This window comes from Molothrus ater, chromosome Z (genome assembly GCF_012460135.2).
Source record: "Molothrus ater isolate BHLD 08-10-18 breed brown headed cowbird chromosome Z, BPBGC_Mater_1.1, whole genome shotgun sequence".
NCBI classification, from domain to species: Eukaryota; Metazoa; Chordata; class Aves; order Passeriformes; family Icteridae; genus Molothrus; species Molothrus ater.
In genome coordinates, this window is record NC_050511.2 from 64,083,852 (window position 1) to 64,101,670 (window position 17,819).

At 46.1% G+C, this 17,819-nt stretch overlaps 1 protein-coding gene across 1 annotated transcript; it reads left to right on the forward strand.

The window, feature by feature from the left end:
* Nucleotides 1–9,399: 9,399 nt before the first annotated feature.
* Nucleotides 9,400–15,989, forward strand: ELL2 (elongation factor for RNA polymerase II 2). Its single transcript, XM_036403381.2, has 5 exons — nucleotides 9,400–9,515; nucleotides 10,601–10,871; nucleotides 11,605–11,858; nucleotides 14,231–14,544; nucleotides 15,897–15,989. The coding sequence occupies exons 2-4, from the start codon at nucleotides 10,637–10,639 to the stop codon at nucleotides 14,294–14,296; spliced, it is 555 nt and encodes a 184-aa protein (XP_036259274.1). The 5' UTR covers nucleotides 9,400–9,515; nucleotides 10,601–10,636; the 3' UTR covers nucleotides 14,297–14,544; nucleotides 15,897–15,989.
* Nucleotides 15,990–17,819: the final 1,830 nt, after the last annotated feature.

Genomic DNA, 17,819 nt, shown 5'->3' on the forward strand with positions numbered 1-17,819 from the left:
CAGGGCATGGTGCTTTTGGACGAGTGCTCTGTGTGTGTGTCTGCCCTGCTTTTTTATACAGGTGCCGGCGCGGACCACACGGTGACAGAGCCAACACCAGCCGTGAGGTCACAATAGAGTATGCAGTACATATGCATTCTGTTTCTCAGAAATCATTAAATGGGCATAAATTGCTCGAGTCTGCACAGGTAGTCTCTGAGGGTCTAGTTGGGGATCTTCAGAGACCCTGGGTGTTTGCTGAGGTTTTGGACTTCGGTTGACCTTTCATTGTGGTTATCCATACAGTAGTCATTTGCATCTTGGTTATCTGAGCTGCAGAATATGTTCTTGAACCAACTGTATTGCTCTGGCTTGGCTTGGGACATAGATGGTTTCAGAGCTTTCAGTGTTCCACTACCCACCACTTCCTCCTAAGCTATTTGCACCAATCTCCCATGTAGATACTTTCAAGATTTGTCTTGGAAGTCTCACTTTCTATGATAATAATGTTTGTTATTACAAATATTTGCAAAACATCTCATGAAAGCTGAAATACAATTAATTATCACACAGAAAAAAATACAAACAGCAACAATTCCAACACGGGTTATAAATAATTCTTTAAGCCTTTAAAGGTCTGGTAGCCATGAGGAAAGCCAGTCCCACCAAGAGTGGGGAATTTTAGTCTTCTCCCATTCTTAAATTTCTTTTTTTGATTGCTGATATTCCAACTTGCTGGATATCAAATCAGTCAGGATTCTTGTAACAAATCCAGCAGGGTTCAAGGCAGTAGCTGTCTTTAGCACCACATCTTTTGTTCCAGGAGTACCACCTGTTACTTTAAGATTCTGCTCAGGGATAAGCAGTGAGCTCCTTTTTGCTCTACACCAGGCATAACCAAGTGCAGCACATAAACTGTCACTTTTTGCCCATTTATTTTCAAGTATATTCTATCATTCAGGACCATGGTGGCTCCTGCTCTCAGGTGCATTGGCCATCCCTCGAGTACATTGTGTAGTTGTTTTTTGAGAAATACGTTCAAAATACCACAGGGTTTCTTCCTTTGTTCTCATTCTTTGAGCTAAATATGGAGTTACTGTGCAAAGCAAAGGCACTCGTGTATGAACAGTGCAAAGGGTTCCATCAAATCTGGAAACTCCAGAGCAGGGGCTGTCATCAATAATCTTTAAAAGATCTGGAAAGGCTGTCTGTCATTCCAGAGTGCAGTGTAACACCTCCATGGATTCCTTTCATGGTTCATAGAAAGGCTTTTCCAAAAGTTCATAACTGGGGATCCATAATCAATACAGTCCAGTCATTCCCAAAAAGGCACACAGTCCTTTTACATATCTGGGCTCTGCTTCCTCACTTTGTGTCTCCAAACTGCACTGTCCTTGTGAGTGTGGCAGCCAGGAGATCAGACATGGGCAGGTATGGACACGGTCTTGAAAACAAACACAAGATGTCATTGAAAATGAGCTTTAGATGGTAATATTCAAGACATTTTCAATGACATGCTTTATTACCTCTCCCTGTACTGACTGGACAACCCTTATTTTTGGTGCCAGCTGACTGGAATCAGGAATAATCTTGGGTATAGGGAAAATGACAATAAAACAATCATAAACTGAATATAAAATATTTTTCTACAAGTTTCAGTAACTTCAATGGCCACCTGGAGTCAGCACAACTGTCAGCCTGGAATTGTGTTCATGGTCCTCCCTGGTCTTTCCATGTCAGCTCCTGCTGCAGAGCACCAGGGGGCCTGGGCATGCTGCTGGCTTGTTTCCTTTGAGGAGGCTGGGATGAGGAAAGGCCGGGGGGTTGTGTCAAAGAGATGATATTTCAGTGCCCGTGTATATGCTGGAAGCCTCACAGACTGAGGGGTCCACGACAGGATTGCCCAGAGCTGTCAGGGCTGCACCTTGCTGCCCTGGTGAGAGGTGTTCAGCTGCTCCTTGGCCTCAGAGAAAGCCAAGTGCAGCACTTTTGTGCAGAAACACTTCATTAGCCCTGGTTTGCACAGCTGCAGCTACTGGGCTTGGTGGGGTGCCCTTTCTGCACTTGGGAATGAGCAGAGTCAGTGATGGGACAGGACAGGGCATTCCCTACTTGTGCCCATTGTGAAATCCCTCTGTCCCCACTGTGTCACATCCCGCTCCTCAGTGACATCCCAGCCAGCCTGGCACATGGAACTGCCTGTTTCCAAGGACACGTGGCCATTGTCACTGGCACAGGGCAGGACTGCTCAGAGCCTTCAGCGGCTGCAGCAAGAGCAGAGGTGTCAGAGCCACAGCGAGTGTTGCTCCAGCTTGGCTGGTTCCAGCACCCGTTGTTCAAGAGGCCGATCCACCCAGTGAGTGGAGGTAATTATTTACAGTTCCGTGCAGAAGGGGGGGCTCAGGGACAAATTCACAAAGCCAGCAGCACGAGAACCCAGAGTGTTTGAGTATTTGTACATTTGAGCAAAGAAAGCAATTAATGTTCATTGCCTGCAAGTTCCCTAGTTCTCTCCATAATGAGCCTCTCACTTCTCATGCTCCTTAGGCTGCATGCTCAGTCTCTTGCTTCTTCTTAGTGAGTGGTTTCTTGAGTGGGTGGCCATGGTCTGGCCCTGCTGGAATGGCCTTTTACCCTGCCAGAGCTGATTCAGCACAGTTGCTGCATTTCCTTTATGAGGTTGTTCCTTTTCTCAGGGTTCCTGCCAAATGTTCTTGTGCCCATAAATTCTGCATTCTTTGTGTCAGCCATCAGTGGTGCACCCTTCTTCCCAAGCCTTGCTGACCTTTCCTCTGTCTGAGGCCACTGAAGCATGTCAAGCCCTGCATCTCAACAAGGCAATTCAGCCAAGAAGTCACCTGCCTTTCCAAGGCCCGGCCATCACTTCCAGCTTGCTGGCTACCTCTTGTTTCATGGGAATCATCTCCTTTCTTGTTGATGAGCCTTGAAAGCCGCAATAGCCAAACATCCAGGAACACAGTTTCCTAACAAGTATTTTGCATTTTGCAGATTTTTCAGCAGGATCAGTGTCTGTGAGGGAGCGGGAGCAGCCGAGGCAGAGCGGGATGGCGGAGCTGCAGGCCTGGGCAGGATCCAGGGAGTTCCTCAGGGCCCCAATCCGCACTGCGTCCCGCAGGGCCCCCACCAGCACTGCGATGCCCGTCAGGGTGACCCAGAGGTGCCAGGAGCAACAGGTGAGGGGCAGGTGTGGGGCTCTGCGGGTTGGCAGCGGGTGGGGGCTTGGCCATGGTGTCGGTGTCAGGTGCTGCTGAGGCCGCGGGACCTGTTGGGCAGGGCTGGGGCCCCACTGGTGCTCCAAGGGCCCCTTTGAGGCAGCTGCCCAGGGGAAGCGACTCACAGGGATGACACGGAGGATGTTCCAGTGGAACTGGGAGCTTGTCTGATGGAAGTGGCTCTCAGGGATGACAAAGAGGAATGCCAGTGGAAGTCCCATGTTCTCTGTGCTTTGACACTCGGAAAATTCACGCTCTGGGCATGGCGCATGGCCAAAATTTGTGGATTTCTCATGGTTACATGGTTGTACTGCACTCACCGAATATGTCAGGATAAAGGAAACTCTCTAAAATTTTTTTTTAGTATTAGGAGTAGCCATTACTTTATTCCTGGCTGTGATGCATAGTGGAGAACTCTAGCCACATGCACACCGTTTCAAAGCTTTTCTAGTTATGATACACTTGTAGTAAACAAAGAAATTAATTTTCATTGGTTCTAAATTACAGAATTCCTTCCAAAGTTTAATATTCTATCTTCTATTGGGTAGTGATGGCTCCCTTCTCATGGTAATTAGTCCACAATTTTCAGTCCATTTATCATAGCATTTTAGATGTTATCTCCGCCAATTTTGCCTTCAGAATGAAGTAGTTGGATGGCAGTAGTTGCTTTTGCTAAAAGATATGCTTATGCCAACAGACATTTGTGATTTTTGAGTTCCAATGGAATGTGTCACATACTGTACTATCTGATGAGTTCAGCCAGGAACCCAAATTTTGTAACCTCTGACTAACTTAGGATAAACTATTTCCTATAACTTAGGATAAACTATTATACATCAATTGAAATAATTGCATCGAGAGCTGAGGAAAAGATAAAGGGTTTTGTTGTCTGTGACAGTGTTGAAATTCATCTTTTTGCAGTTGAAGTCGTTCTTGGAGCTGACTCCTGGATGTGCCTCCTTAGTAGCAAATAAATCCCAGTGTCAGGTGCTGCCCTGAATTTCAGATCTCTTTCTGAGCCTCTCTGAATTTTTTCCTTAGCATTGGCCATTTCACTTGTACTCAGGGAGCTGATTTCAAGGGAAGCTTGCGCTTATAAATTTCCAGCAATTGGGAAAGGAGGACTTGCTACTTGAAGGCCTGGCTGCATTAGAAGCTAAGTGAGGGTGGCTCTCTCAGGGCCATTTTGTAGCTGGCTGCTTTCAGAGGGAGAACTGTGTCAAAGCAGCCCTTTTTGGTGATGTGTCAGCAAACCTTTGCAAATCCTGCTCTTGTTGAAAATGGCGGGCATAGTTAATCAGCAGTAATGGAGAGTAGGCTGAAGATTTTACAGAAAATTTCTTTCTCATTTTAGCAAAATGCCAGCGGGGAGTCACACGATGGAAGTGTGCAGGTTGTCAAATTGTACAACCCACTTGGAGGTATGGCTGCCTTTCATATTTTGCTCAATGCCTGTAAGATTTTCAACTTGGTAATTCATTTTTGCAGCATTTCCATTGGAAAGGGGATCGCTTGTGTTCAGGGCTCTCAGCTGGAGGTAGTTTGGCCTCAGGTCAGCCTTGCAGTCTCTTGTCACTGCATTCAGCCACTGGATTGTTTTCCCCTGAGAAAGCCTGCCAGTCCTTCCTTGTTCCCATACTGCTTGATGGGTTGGAATTTGGAGCATGGAGGTCAAGGTTTGGACCACCTTATGCACTTACATTCACAGTTGGTAGCTAAGATTTTGGGTTTGGAACACCTCGGCACTGTCATTATCCATTAAATCCAATTGGAAAATTGAAAGAAAATGACCTTGAGGAAGTGGCTTAGAGAATTTCATAAGGTCAATATGGAAAACCATGCTTGATTTAATATTTTGTCTTGGTCATTAATAAGTTTCCCAAAATTCTGTGTTTGGTTTTTTCAAGGAAATTGAAAGGAAGATATTGATGTCATCTTGCCCATGGATTCCAACATTCCCCTCAAAGCACGATGTGCTTAGGAGGTGCCATTTGTATTAATCTGTTCTGAGTGCTGTTTCCCCCAGGAGCCTGGCTCCAGGCAGACACGAGGTGCCCATTCCCCTTCCAGGCACTCAGTGGTGCTGCCTGCAGCAGTGAGCTGAGCCAGGTCCTGCCAGCTGCCCTGAGCAAAACAGGCTCTCACCTGGCCGTGGCTGCAGTCACCTGCCTGCAGGGATATCCCTGCCCCTGCAAGTGCAGCTCTTGCTCTGCCTCAGCCTAGTGCATAGCATTTTAAGGCAGCATCATGGTGGCTTTTGGAGAGACAAAACTCAACTTCTGAATTTCTCATTGGGGAAGTTCTGTTTCACATTTGAGTGATGATTTGTGTGATTCTTGGTGGTGGTCTACATAGATCCTAAGGGAATATTTAAGTTGAATAGCTGGGGTGTGAGGACTGGCATTAGAGAGTCAATTGTGGAATTTGGTGCCACATCTGCTTTGGGCTGGCACAGAGAAATTCGGGTGAGACAGGTCTGGTTGCTGGTAGGGTGCAGGGTGCCTTTGCAACATGCTCCATAAAGGACCAGTTAGGGACTGGGCTTTTACACAGAATCAGAGAATATGGGAGTTTGAAAGGGATCCACAAGGATATGCAAGTGCAGCTCTGTCCCCAAGAATCCACCAGGTACCTGTGGTCCTTGTCCAAATGCTTCCTGAGCTCTGCTGGACTTGGTGCCGTGAGCCCACTAAGTTGTGGGGAGCCTTTCCCAATGCCTGACCACTCTCTGGGTGAAGAACTCTTACCTCATTTTCATCTTCATCTTTGGTCATGGTTCCAGGCACTTTTTGTTAGAAGTCATTCAGGGGTATGATTTTAGGAGGTGTTTTGCTTGAATGCTGTGGGAAGTTTCTGTATCTCCATCGGACTGAACTTCTCAAAACATTAGTAGTGCCTTCACTCTAGAACTGGCACGTTTACACTGTTCTATGGAATTGAAGTGTGTGATATTTGTGCAATTAGGTTTGCAGGCCAAACTGAGAGAGGCATGGTCCAAGGAACAGCAAGTGGAGAAAGGCATTAAAAGTTGGACCTACATTGACAGATTGAAGGAGCGTGTCAAGAAAGGTCAGTCTCTGTGTGTGGCATGGAAGAGACAAAGCTCCTGGATTTCTCAGCAGTACTCATGAAGTCTCCATCAGCCATGGAGCACGAGTTCCTGTTTCAGAACAGTGCCTGGTGTGTCATATCCCCTCCCTCAACCTGCTGGCCACGCTTCCCCTGATGCAGCCCAGGACACGGTTGCCTTTCTGGGCTGCCAGCACACCTTGCCAGCTCATGCCCAGCCTCTGATCCAGCAGCACCTCCAAGTCCTCCCCACCTTCATCCCCAAGCGTGCCTGGGTGCCAGGGCATGTCCCAGCCCCAAAGACGCAGCACTTTGCTCTTGCCCTGGTTGAACCTGATGAGGTTCCCAGGGCCCTACTGGCCAAGGTTTTCTACGTCCCTCTGGATGGCATCCCAGGCCTCTGGTATTGGCAAATTTGCTGAGGGTGCATTTAATCCCACTGTCCATGTCATTCTTGACATAGCCAATGCTTGGGCTTACAAATTGGGAAATCATATCAAAGCACCATGCATAAAAGTAATTCTTCATAAATACCACCCCTCCAATATTATTCCTTTACAGGTATTTTTAATGACTGTTGCTTCCTAATGCTTTACTGTTTGGATCTTTGCTGATCCATAAATGGTGAACAAACAGAGTTTCAAGAGTCTCAGTACATCCTTTTGAATCAACTTCCTTGCCGTTTCCCAACCCCCATTTGACAATTGTTCCTCTGTTTTTCCTTTACTGAAGTGAAAATTCCCGAGCTCAGGAGAGCCCCACACAGCTCTCCAGACCTTGCTCCTGAGAGGAAGAGAACGATGCCCACGAACCCTGCCAAATTCTTCCAGAGACCTTTCAGGACTGTTTCTCAACATCCCATCAGAGACCGGCTGATTCATTTACTGGCTCTGAAGAATTACAAGAAGGCAGAGCTACTTTCTCACTTAGAGAGAGAGGGAATTGTGGAAAAGGACAAGGAATCCCTTGGAAAAATCCTTCAGGAGGTGAGATCCTGGAGTTGCTGCTGGCAATGCTACCTCTTAGCTGTCTTACTTCTTAATTTCTGATTGAAACTTAGGGTTTCAATCAGAAATTAAGGAGATGCTTAGGAAATGCTCCCTGTTTACATTTTTCCATCAGCTTGACCCAGTTTCTCCCCTATGGCAAGTCCATGTGAGGAAAGAAAGAAACCTTCCAAACTTCGGAGGCATTGTTGTTGTTTTTCTAGAATGGCTGGCAATGAAACATTCTTTGTAATGCTGTTGCTTCTCATGCCTTTTTTTAATCCTCACGCTTCTCCTTGCACTGTTTAACTGCTTCATGGAGTAACTTGACAGGGTGAAACTCTCAACTGGGTGAAACACTTAGCTGAGCTCCTTAAAATATCCTGGGACAAGTTTCAGAGGAGAGAATTTTGGTAGCTGCATAGGGCAGCATTTCACTTGAATGGAGTTGGTGGCCTCTCAATGGTACCTGGCTTCTTCTGGGATCCGTGGGGATTGCCTTCCAGGGAAGGGTGTTCCAGGCAAATCCCCCATGATAGAGGTGGTGGCCCAGCTTTGAGCACAGGGGTTCTTTGCTGTTGTGTGGATCGAGTCTTCAGCTTCCTTGGAACCCTATTATTATTCAGTGACTTTTCCTGTTGTCCTTTTAGTTCTGCTGGTTTTCTTTATCACTTGATGTCCTTATTTCTTTATCATTCATACAATTGACATTGATTGCAGGATGCAGTGGCTGTTTCCTTCCTTTTTCAATACTCCCCATCCCTGTAGGCTGTTGCTGAATTATGCAAGCCTTAAGTAGCATCTAAAGTGGCAATATTGCCTTTTTAGCTATGAAAGAAGTGATGCTAGGATTTCAAAGCTCAGCTCCTTAGAGGGTAAGAGGTGAAAAAAATTTTACCTTTCTCTTTCTTTATGTCAATGTTTAAGGAGATTTTGAAGGAGTATTTTCTTGTTTGCAGTGTGAACTGCCTCAAGGTACTGGTTTGCATTCTGAAAGGCCTGTGTGAACAGCACTTCATCCTGAAAACTGTTATTCACCTTTTTCTCAACTTCAAAGGGAGGTGGTGTTGGTTTTGGCTAGAGATGAAAAACCAGTTGGGTGAATTTGCTGAGCTCTTATACTCCCAGCCTTCCTTCTTCCAACAAAGCCTTAGCTCTGCTTTTAGGAAGTGAATTTGTGATTCTGGGTATCTTGGTTACTTTTAAACTGTTGAAGTGTAGCTCTAGGCAGATTATCTCATACAAGTGTTCCATAGAAAGCTGAAGCTTCCTCTTAGCAAGCCCTTGAGAAAGAGAAGCACATCTGTTTGCAGAGACAAATGCCAGCATCCTGTGGTGTGACATGGGATGGTGAAAACGTGCCCTGTTAGAGGCCCAGGCTGTGCTCTGCCATGGCAATGCAGCTGGGTCAAACAAGAGGGCAGCCGGAGTCCTCCTGAGGGTGGAAAAATAGGGATTTGCCCGTGGAGATGATGTTCTTCATGTCCTACTCAAAAGAAAAGGAAACAGAAAGGAAAAACATGGCCTCTCCCTGTATTTCAAACGGGGAAGACTGAGACTTCTGGCATAGTGTACTTTGACTCTCAAAGCTGTGTTAAAGACCAAAACTCCTGGATCCCTGGTGCAGGGAGAGGTTTTCACAGTGTCCATTTCCTCCTTTGCTTACAGCAGTTAGGCATTTACTTACATCCAAATTTCTACAGCCCAAATGGACCACACCTGTTAAATCTTGTTGCCTCTTACATGTCAGCTGCTCTGTTCTTCACATTGAACAAAAGTCCTGGAAATCTGGTGCGTGATTTCCTTTTCAGCTTTGCTGTAGCTTTGCAGTACCAGTCTTACATGTGTAGTCTGCCTTCAGGTGTAATGAACATGTATGTTTGAAATGTCTGTCCTTAGGTAGCCAACCTGGATGCAAATGAGGATTCTTTCAGTCTGAAGGAACATTTCTTTAAAGACATTCAGGAAGATTGGCCTGGCTACAGTGAAAGGGATAGACAGACATTGGAGGTGACCCTTTCTCAGTAAGTTCATTCAGGACAACAAGCATTTCAGAAAACCCTCTGGGGAAATGAAGGTCTGTTTTACCTATGAGGGAAGAGCCATGACAGTTGATATTTTTGCCTTGTAATGTGAAATATTGGACCATGCTTACAGAAAACCAGCTGCGTCTCAGAATGCCACCAGTACCAGCCCGACACCATCTCTGGGACCTTCTGAAAGAGATCCTCCACCCAGAACTGCTCAGGTATTTTGTGAATATTTTAAACCTTCTCCCCCATGTCTGCTGTTTTATCCCACTTGCTCTTGATGTCCAAGCTGTGATGTGAAGCAGTACTGTTGTCTTTATATCATATGAACCTGGAGCATGCACTTCTAATGGGATTCCTCTATGCTTTTCAAGATGGTTGCAATGTCAAAGCCTGCAACAAGCTTGCACACATGCCTTGTTTCTCATGGAGCATAGGGAACTCTGCTAAGGACAAGATGTGGACATGGTTTTGGTTCCTGGCCGTGTCTGTGCAGGCTTCTTGATGATATGGCAGCTCTAGTACTTGAAACGTGCACGGACACGCCAGTGCTACTGTTTGAAGAGAAATCTTAGGGAAGTCAGGAATAAGGACAAATTCCAGGAGTGAGGCTTTTGTAGGAAACTTGTTTTTCTCTCCTAAGCAGCACTTAGGCCCCCATTTTTGTTCCATGGGTGAGGAGGGAACTCTTGAGTCATGAGGCAATGCCTTGGACTTGTCAGGCTTAAAATCAAGACATGGCCTGTTTTCTTAGCAACACAAGAGGGCAAGGCAAACCCTTTGAAAGTATCTTGGAAAATGCTGCATAAAAGATTCCTTTTCTATACCTTAAAGAATTCCCTTTAAACAGAGGAGGGAGGACACAGCTCTGCCTTCCCCTTCTCTCTGTTGTTATCATCTCTGCTCTGGACACGCTGTGACCGGCAGCCACCGGCGGCTTCTTGGGGCAGCTTTAGGGAATGGTGTGGGTGTGTGACAGCAAGAGCTGAGTGTGTTCCTCGCGAGTCTAGGCAGAAACAGGGAGCAAGATAAAACCAACCTGAGCTCCCCGTTTTGGGGAAGCCTTTGACAGAGTGCTGAAGGGAGTGTGTTTCTCCCAAAGCCTGTGAGCCACAGAGCAGGAGAAAGACTTACTGAATACTCAGGGGAGGAAGTAGGAATGAAATAGAGAACATTTTTAGCTGCAGCAGCTCCTCATATTGCAGGTCTTTTTAGGTAAGAAAGGTATTTTTCCAGCCATTGCCAGTTCAGAAATGCTGCGTTTTCAGAATGGGAGCAAAACTAATTGGGATCATCTTTGCAGAAACGGCCTCTGGCTTCTGACTTTCTCCATCCTGTGATGAGCAAGAAGCAGAGGATTGACCAAGAGCCCAGTGATGTCCAGCCAGCAGCTGGTGGCCATGCTCCTTCTTCCTTGGACCTGCCTTCCACATCCTGCTCAACTTTGAACCTGCCTCCAAGTGTCAGCTCCCTTTCAAGCTCCACCCCTGAAGAAAAACAAAAAAGTGGAATTCAGACACATTCTGGATTCCCAGTGTCTGCCAGGGTGCAGGGGAAGACTCCCAAATCCAAAGGTGAGAAAAGAGGATTAAACAGGCTGTCAAACATCCCACGCTTTGGATTTTTATAAAATGCTTGCCATGATCAAAGCCAAAGAGATGAGCAGAGAGCACAGGCAGAAAAGGAGTCACACAATCCAAGTGCCAAGGGGATTAAAGAGAGGGACCACTTTTACGTATGCTTCCATTTAATTTTTACTGGATATTTGTATGATTCTTTAGTCTTATCCAGCCTCTCATCCACCGGCACCTCCAAGTCCTCCCCACCTTCATCCCCAAGCCTGTCTCTGGTGCCAGGGCATGTCACAAACTCAAAGATGCAGCACTTTGCACTTGCCCTGCCTGAATCTGATGAGGTTCCCAGGGTCCCAGTTCCCAAGCTTGTCCTCGTCTCTCTGGATGGCATCCCAGGACTCTGGTGTTGGCAAACTTGCTGAGAGTGCATTTAATCCCACTGTCCATGTCATTGTTGACACAGCTCCATGCTTGAGCTTACAAACTGGGGAAATCGTATAAAAGCAGCATGCATAAAAGGAATTTTTCACAAAAAGCTCCCATCCAGTATCACTCCTTTACCAGCTTGTAATGACTGTTTCTTTTTATTTCTTTACTATTTGGATTCTTATAGACCTGTGAATGCCAAACCATTAGAGGTTCAACAGCCTTGGTACATCGTTTTGTCCCAACATCTTTGTCTTCTCCAGACATCCAGTTTGAACTGTTTGTTTCTGGTTTTCCCTCCCTTTAGGAGAAAAAGCAGAGGTGAGAGGAGCCCAAGAAAACAATTCAGGGCCTGTGCCTGAGAAGAAGAGGATGATGCCTGTGAGGCTTGCAGACATCGACTGGAGCGGCTGCGCTGCTGTTTACGGCCGGCCCTACAGGGACAGGGTGATTCATTTACTTGCCCTGAGGGATTACAAGGAGCCAGAGTTGCTTGCTCGGCTGCAGAGAGATGGAGTCAGGCCAAAGGACAAGGATTCCCTTGGAAAGATCCTTCAGCAGGTGAGATCTTGGAGCCTGTGCCAGCAATTCTTCCATCATGCTGTTCTGCTGTTCATAATTGTACTACTTCCTCACCTGTTCAAATTAGAGGCTTTTCCAATTCTTCTTCGAGTTAAGTTCCACTGCTTTGTCTTTCTGATAGGCGTTCATAAGAGGAATAACCATGGAAAGATGCCTTAACTCCTTCTTTCCTATTTAAAAATTCCCCATAGCCGTAGGCAGTTGCTGAATTATGCAAGCATTATTATATTAAATAGGATTATTTCCTCCATGGCCAGGAAAAAGCGTTGTGGAACCTAATCAAAGAACTCAAATTCAATGTGGATGCAGATTCAGTTGATCCCACAGTGACTTTTGAGAACTCATTCCCTGAACCTGGGCAGTTTGTTGCTGGGTTTGCCCAGGGCAGTGGCAGGGCTTTTTCACCCTGAAGACATTCCCAATATAATGAGAGCCATGTTCTGCCATCCCAGCTGAAGTAGCTCCTTTAGATTGCTGTAGTTTGCATAGAGGTGGAATGAACATTTGTTTTCCTGAATGTCTGCCTGTAGGTAGCCAACCTGAATGCAAGGGATAATTCCTTCAGTCTGAAGGAACATCTGTTCCAAACCCTTCAGACTGATTGGCCTGGCTACAGTAAAATCGATAGAGAGAATTTGAGGTTGATACTTTCTAGGTAAGTTCAGTCTTTTGGGGAAGGAAAAGAGCCTTTTCAGAAAAAGCCCAGGGAAATGAAGCCGGGATTCTTAGAATATGCTGCCCCAGCAGAGGCCCATCACGGTGATGGAATCCAACTCCTGGCCCTGCACAGGACACCAGAGGCATCACACCCTGTGCCCAAGAGTGTTGTCCAAACTCTTCTTGAGCTCTTGGTGCAGTGGCCACTGGCCTGGAGAGCCTGTTGCAGGGCTCAAGCACCCTCTGGGGCACAAATATTTTCCTGATATCCTGCCTAAAGCTCCCTCAACGCAGCTTCATGCTGTTTCCTTGAGACCTGACACTGAAGGACTCTGTTTTCTATACAAGGAAAGAACTATGACAGTTGATATTTAGGCCTTGTAACATGAAATATTGGACCATCCATACAGAAAATCAGCTCCATCTCAGAACCTCACCAGCAGCAGCCAAGCAACATCTCCAGGGCCTTCTGAGTGAGATGCTCCAGTAAGACCTGCTCAGGTATTTTGTGCATTTTTAACATTCTGGACTGTAGAGTAAATTTCATCAGACTTGCTGGTGGTGTAAAAGCTGTGATAGAATGTGCAGGAGCAGGCCTAAGCATCTTTTGCCTCAGACATTCTGAGTGCTGTGACAGGAAGGGTGTGACAAGAAGAGAGGATCCTGCAGGGGTGGAGCAGCATTGTTCTGAGCCAACTTTCTGCTCTGCCTAGAGACTTGAGCTCCGTCCCCAGCCTCAACTCATTCCCTGGAGAAGGGCTCCAAGGGCTGGCTCTTCATGTGTGACAGAACTGCATAAAAAAAATCTCTTGTGCATTGGAGGCTGCACGAGGCTGAGGCAGATGGGGCCCTCTCACTCCCTTCTCCCTTCTCCCTCTGTTTCTTTGTCCCTCTCATTGTTGACCCCAGCTCTGCACTATCCACATGGCTGGACAAAGCACAGGATCTACAGAATGGTGATATTCCCTCCCTCCCTCCTCTGCCTTAATTTCTCTCCTCCCTCCCTGTGCCTGGGCACAGCATGGCTGTCCTGTTCTGCTCCATCCTTGGCCCTGAGCTTTGCTGTGCTTGTGGGGAGCTTGTGGCCGTGTGCTGTGCCTTGTGAGGCAGCACCTTTGAGAAGCTCCTTGGGAGGAGCTGAGAGATGAGTAAAGGGCCCTGAGCAACAGTAAGAGCTTGTTGGGAACCACTTGTGAAACTCTCTTGTACAAATGGAAGGGCTTGTTAGCCAACAGCTTTTGAGTCTGCAGAGTGGGGAGCCTGCTGGATTTAAGACAGCTGTACCTAAAAGCACAAGGGTTTCTTGACATGTGACTGCTGTCTGTGTTCATCCTGATAAGAATTCACAATCAATCATCACACCCTGTACTGCTGGGTTATAATAGTGATGCAGTAATCTTCTTTTTAACACATAAAACTCTAAAACAGCCAGGTTCCTATTTAATAAAGGCAGTGTCTACTTCCCAAAGCCTTTTAGCAGTAGACGTGGAGAAGGACTTGCTAAGTCCTAAGATGAGACAGTAGGAATGCAGCAGAGCAGATATTTACCTGCAGGTCATCCATGTTTGACAGCTAGTTTGAGTTAAAAATGATGTATTTTCAATCTTTGCCAGTTCCCAAATGCTGCTTTTTTAGAATGGGAGCCAAAGCTGATCCTGATCATAGATGAATGAATTATTTTGCTGTTGTTGCAGAAACGGCCTCAGGCTTCTGGCTTGACCAGTCCTGTGAGGAGCAAGAAGCAAAGGATGGAGCAGTAGCCCAGTTACATCCAGGCAGCAGCTGGTGGCCACTCTTCTTCCTGGCTGCTGCATTTGACATCCCATTCTACTTCTGACCTGTCTCCAAGTCTGGGCTCCATTTCCCCTGCACCCTTAAGGTTTCAAGAAAAAGACAAATTTGGAGTTCTAGAATGCCAGCCCTTGTGTGCAGACGACTACCATGTGCAAAAAGATGTGAAGAGAGCTGGGGAGGCTGAAGCTGTAGTGTCCCTTGGATTTCAATGAAGGTATTAATGTGCTGCTTTTCCTAACTCCAGTGTGGATACCAGTGGAGTAAAACTTGATTTTTAAGAGAAGCCTCTGTATGAATTAAGGTGCAAGCAAGACCATATTTCAGAGTTAATACTACAGATGTTATTTACAAGTAAATGTGAACTAGGGAGATAGAAAGAATAAAGGAGGAGGTGGGCCAGGTGGGGGGAAGTGCTGAGATGAACACCGAGGTGGGTTAGGCCCGGACGGGCCCTCCCTTCCTGCAGTGCAGTTGCACAGGCTCAGCTGCAGCAGTGGTGCTGCATCCCCTCATCGAATGTGCAGTGCAGGAGGGGAGGGAGAAGTGTGTGTGTGTGTGTGGTACAAACGACTGGAAATTGCTCCCAGCCTGTGTCAGAGCAGGGATGTTGGCAAGGGCAGTCAGGCCTCCTGCAGCTCTGGGCTCTGGGGCAGCTGCGGCCTTTGGAGCAGGCGCGGCAGGGCCCTGGGTCACACTGGATACAGCCAGGGATGCTCCGTGCAAGGCTGAGGGCAAGGCTGGCCCTGCAGGGGAGCAGTGCAGTCAGGCCTGTGCTGGGGCTCTTGCCAGCAAATGTCACTGGGCAGAAGGCAGCAGTGCAGGCTACTGCTTCTCAGGTGACTCCCAAAATGTTGAAAGGCATCTGTAGTTTTCTTTTCAAAATTATCCTGCACACCAGTCATGTGCATGTAGCCTGGGATGCATCTTTGGCACAAGTTGTTTTCAGTCCTGGTACTGAATTCCAACTTGTTAAAGATTTACTGCTTGTAAATATTAATATCAGGATGGCTTAAATTGTTTATTCCCTTGGGGAGGGAGATTTTGTGATCCAAAAAGAACCAGGTCTTCAGGCCCAGTGGAACAGAAGCATTGGTGTGAGAGTGTTGGGAAGTGGCATCTATTGTTCTCATTGGCACTTCATCTTGGATTTGTATCATAAGCTTGATAAACCACACTTTGTTGATTTGAGGGAGAAAGGATTGAAGAAGGTTTGACTTCTGTCAGTGGCTTTAGGCATTAATGTGTTTTGGCCTCCTTAGGAGCAGATGTGTCTTGGGTTGTTGTTGTTTTTGTTGTGGTTTCAGACTTGTCTAGCGTTTGGTTTTAGGTCTGTATTACAACTGCCTCAGTTTTGCAAACTTCCCAGAAGGGTGGTGGCTCACGGAGAAAAATAGCTCAAATGTCAAACTGAGAGTATTTGTACTGTTTTACATGAATAAAACAAACTGGCCAGGCTTGGTAACCTCTGAGTGTGCCTCCAAGCTCTTTTAAAGCAAAGATCATGAAATTCTAAACTCTGCAGAAATGTTGGCATGCCCTAATTTTCTTTTGATTTCTCCTTCCCAGGGTAGTCCCAGCTACTCTGAGATGAAGAGCAGGTGCCAGTACCTCCACAAGAAGCTGATCCACATTGAGCAATGAATGTCTGAATTTGGCCAGCAGCAAGAGGAGTCTGCATCAGCAAGGGAAAATCTCTGAACTCCGGCTTTTTTATTTTAAAAGAAGAAGATTAGTTGTTTTTGTTAAAAACATAGGATTAGTTCCTCTAGGATTATAGAAGTTAGCATTGAACTGTAGTAATAAAGAAGTTGCTTTATTTTTAACTCCTTCTCTTGTTGTCACTCATGTCATATTCAGAGTGTCGTTCTTCTGGTCAATTCTTCTCTTCAAGACTTAGGTTTGCCCACTGAATGAGTTTTGTCAGTAGAGGGTGTTAGCCCGCTGCCTCTACTGTGAAGTTGTGCACATTTTAAGAAAAGATTGCAGCAAATGGAAATTCTTTATTTTTAGAAGAAGCCTGTTTTCCGACCTTTCTTGTTAATTTAAGATCTTTGCCTGAAGTGGTGGAAGGTGTAGAGGTTTGTACAACTCCCTCCCACAATTGCCTTGTTCCAGAGGGTTACAGAGGAGTGCACATGGGCTGCTCTAAGGTCTCAACTGAAGTAGCTCTCAGGACTGCTTGTAAATCATGACCTCACCTTGTCAGTGAGCCAAGGAATATTCAGATCTTTGCAAGAGTTTTGTAAAACAGTTGGAGAAGTGTGGGAGACAAGGTGCTTCAATGGGTTTTAAAAGAAAAATTACGTTCAGGTGTCTCTATGGAAATGCTGTCCATTTCTTTGCGTATTTTAAACTGCTCTGTCTCAACCAGCCTTTCTAGAGAGACACAGATGTTGGTTCCTGCACAGACCTATGGGGACTGACGCCGGCAAGGAGGCCTGTTCACAGACACGAACAGGACGGGGCTGCTGTGGAAAGTGCCTCCAGCTGTTTTATTTTTCAGTATCAGTCTCATTACAGGATTATGACAATGGGAAGATGCTGGCAGCTCACATTCCAGGCAGCAGGCCAGAATACTTAATGTTACAACTTACTTTATAAGCTTCTTGACCAATCACACAAAGCAAAAGCATATTGACAGTAGTTCTAGCCAATCACCATAAGCACACATGCCTTTGGTTAAAACAATGCTTGCTTATTTGGAATACAATACCCACTTGTAAGCCTTAAAACACAACGCACAGAGCTCCTTTATTAAGCTTTAACCTTCCTAATATCTTGCTAGATAAGCTTTCTGCAACTTGGAGAGCTTTTCAGACAAGCATTAATACACAGGCCATTGTTCTATTTGCCCTTGCTTTTTCTACAGTTTAAATAATTTTTCTGCTGACCTATCTCATGACTGCTGCTTTAGCTCTACTCACAGTTCTGCTGTATCTGAGGCCTGCCTTTTGCAGCTTTCCCCAAAACCTTCTGATTTTGTGGATTCCCACAGGGACTTTGAAGTCAAGTCCTTTTCCTAAGTTTCCTGCCATTTATTTATTTAGCTGAAATGGTAGACCAGTTATCAGCAAAGCCATAACCTCTTTTGGGGAAAAACAGGAAATTGAAGGAGGATAACATTTGGGAAGACTCATTAGGACTGTGAATGCTTCTTTCTTCCTTGGAGAGTATGCTACCAATTCCTGAATTGTTTCCATGCAATGATGTTGAGCCCTCATACCTGAGAGACCTTGAGGTGTTTTGTGATTGAACAGCTGAGCCATCGTTGCCCTTCTGTTCTCCTTCAAGTGAAGTTCAACAAAATGTCACCTCTTAAACGTGGAAATTTGGGTCCATTTTTGCCTGGGTCAGGGGTTGCTCCTACAGCTCTGCAGTGCAGCAGTCCCAGGAATGCTGCCATGGGGGACATGGGGTGAATTGTGCTGGGGAACTGTGGGAACCCAGGAAATTCCTCTGGCTGCTCTGGAGGACTGGGGACCCTGTCAG

What these genes read in the sequence shown, in the direction of transcription:
- ELL2 (XM_036403381.2), top strand. Translation starts at nt 10,637, where the DNA reads ATGAGCAAGAAGCAGAGGATTGACCAAGAGCCCAGTGATGTCCAGCCA. An exon ending in GAAGACTCCCAAATCCAAAG is followed by an intron (nt 10,872 to 11,604) that starts GTGAGAAAAGAG and finishes CCCTCCCTTTAG; the next exon opens with GAGAAAAAGCAGAGGTGAGA. An exon ending in TTGGAAAGATCCTTCAGCAG is followed by an intron (nt 11,859 to 14,230) that starts GTGAGATCTTGG and finishes CTGTTGTTGCAG; the next exon opens with AAACGGCCTCAGGCTTCTGG.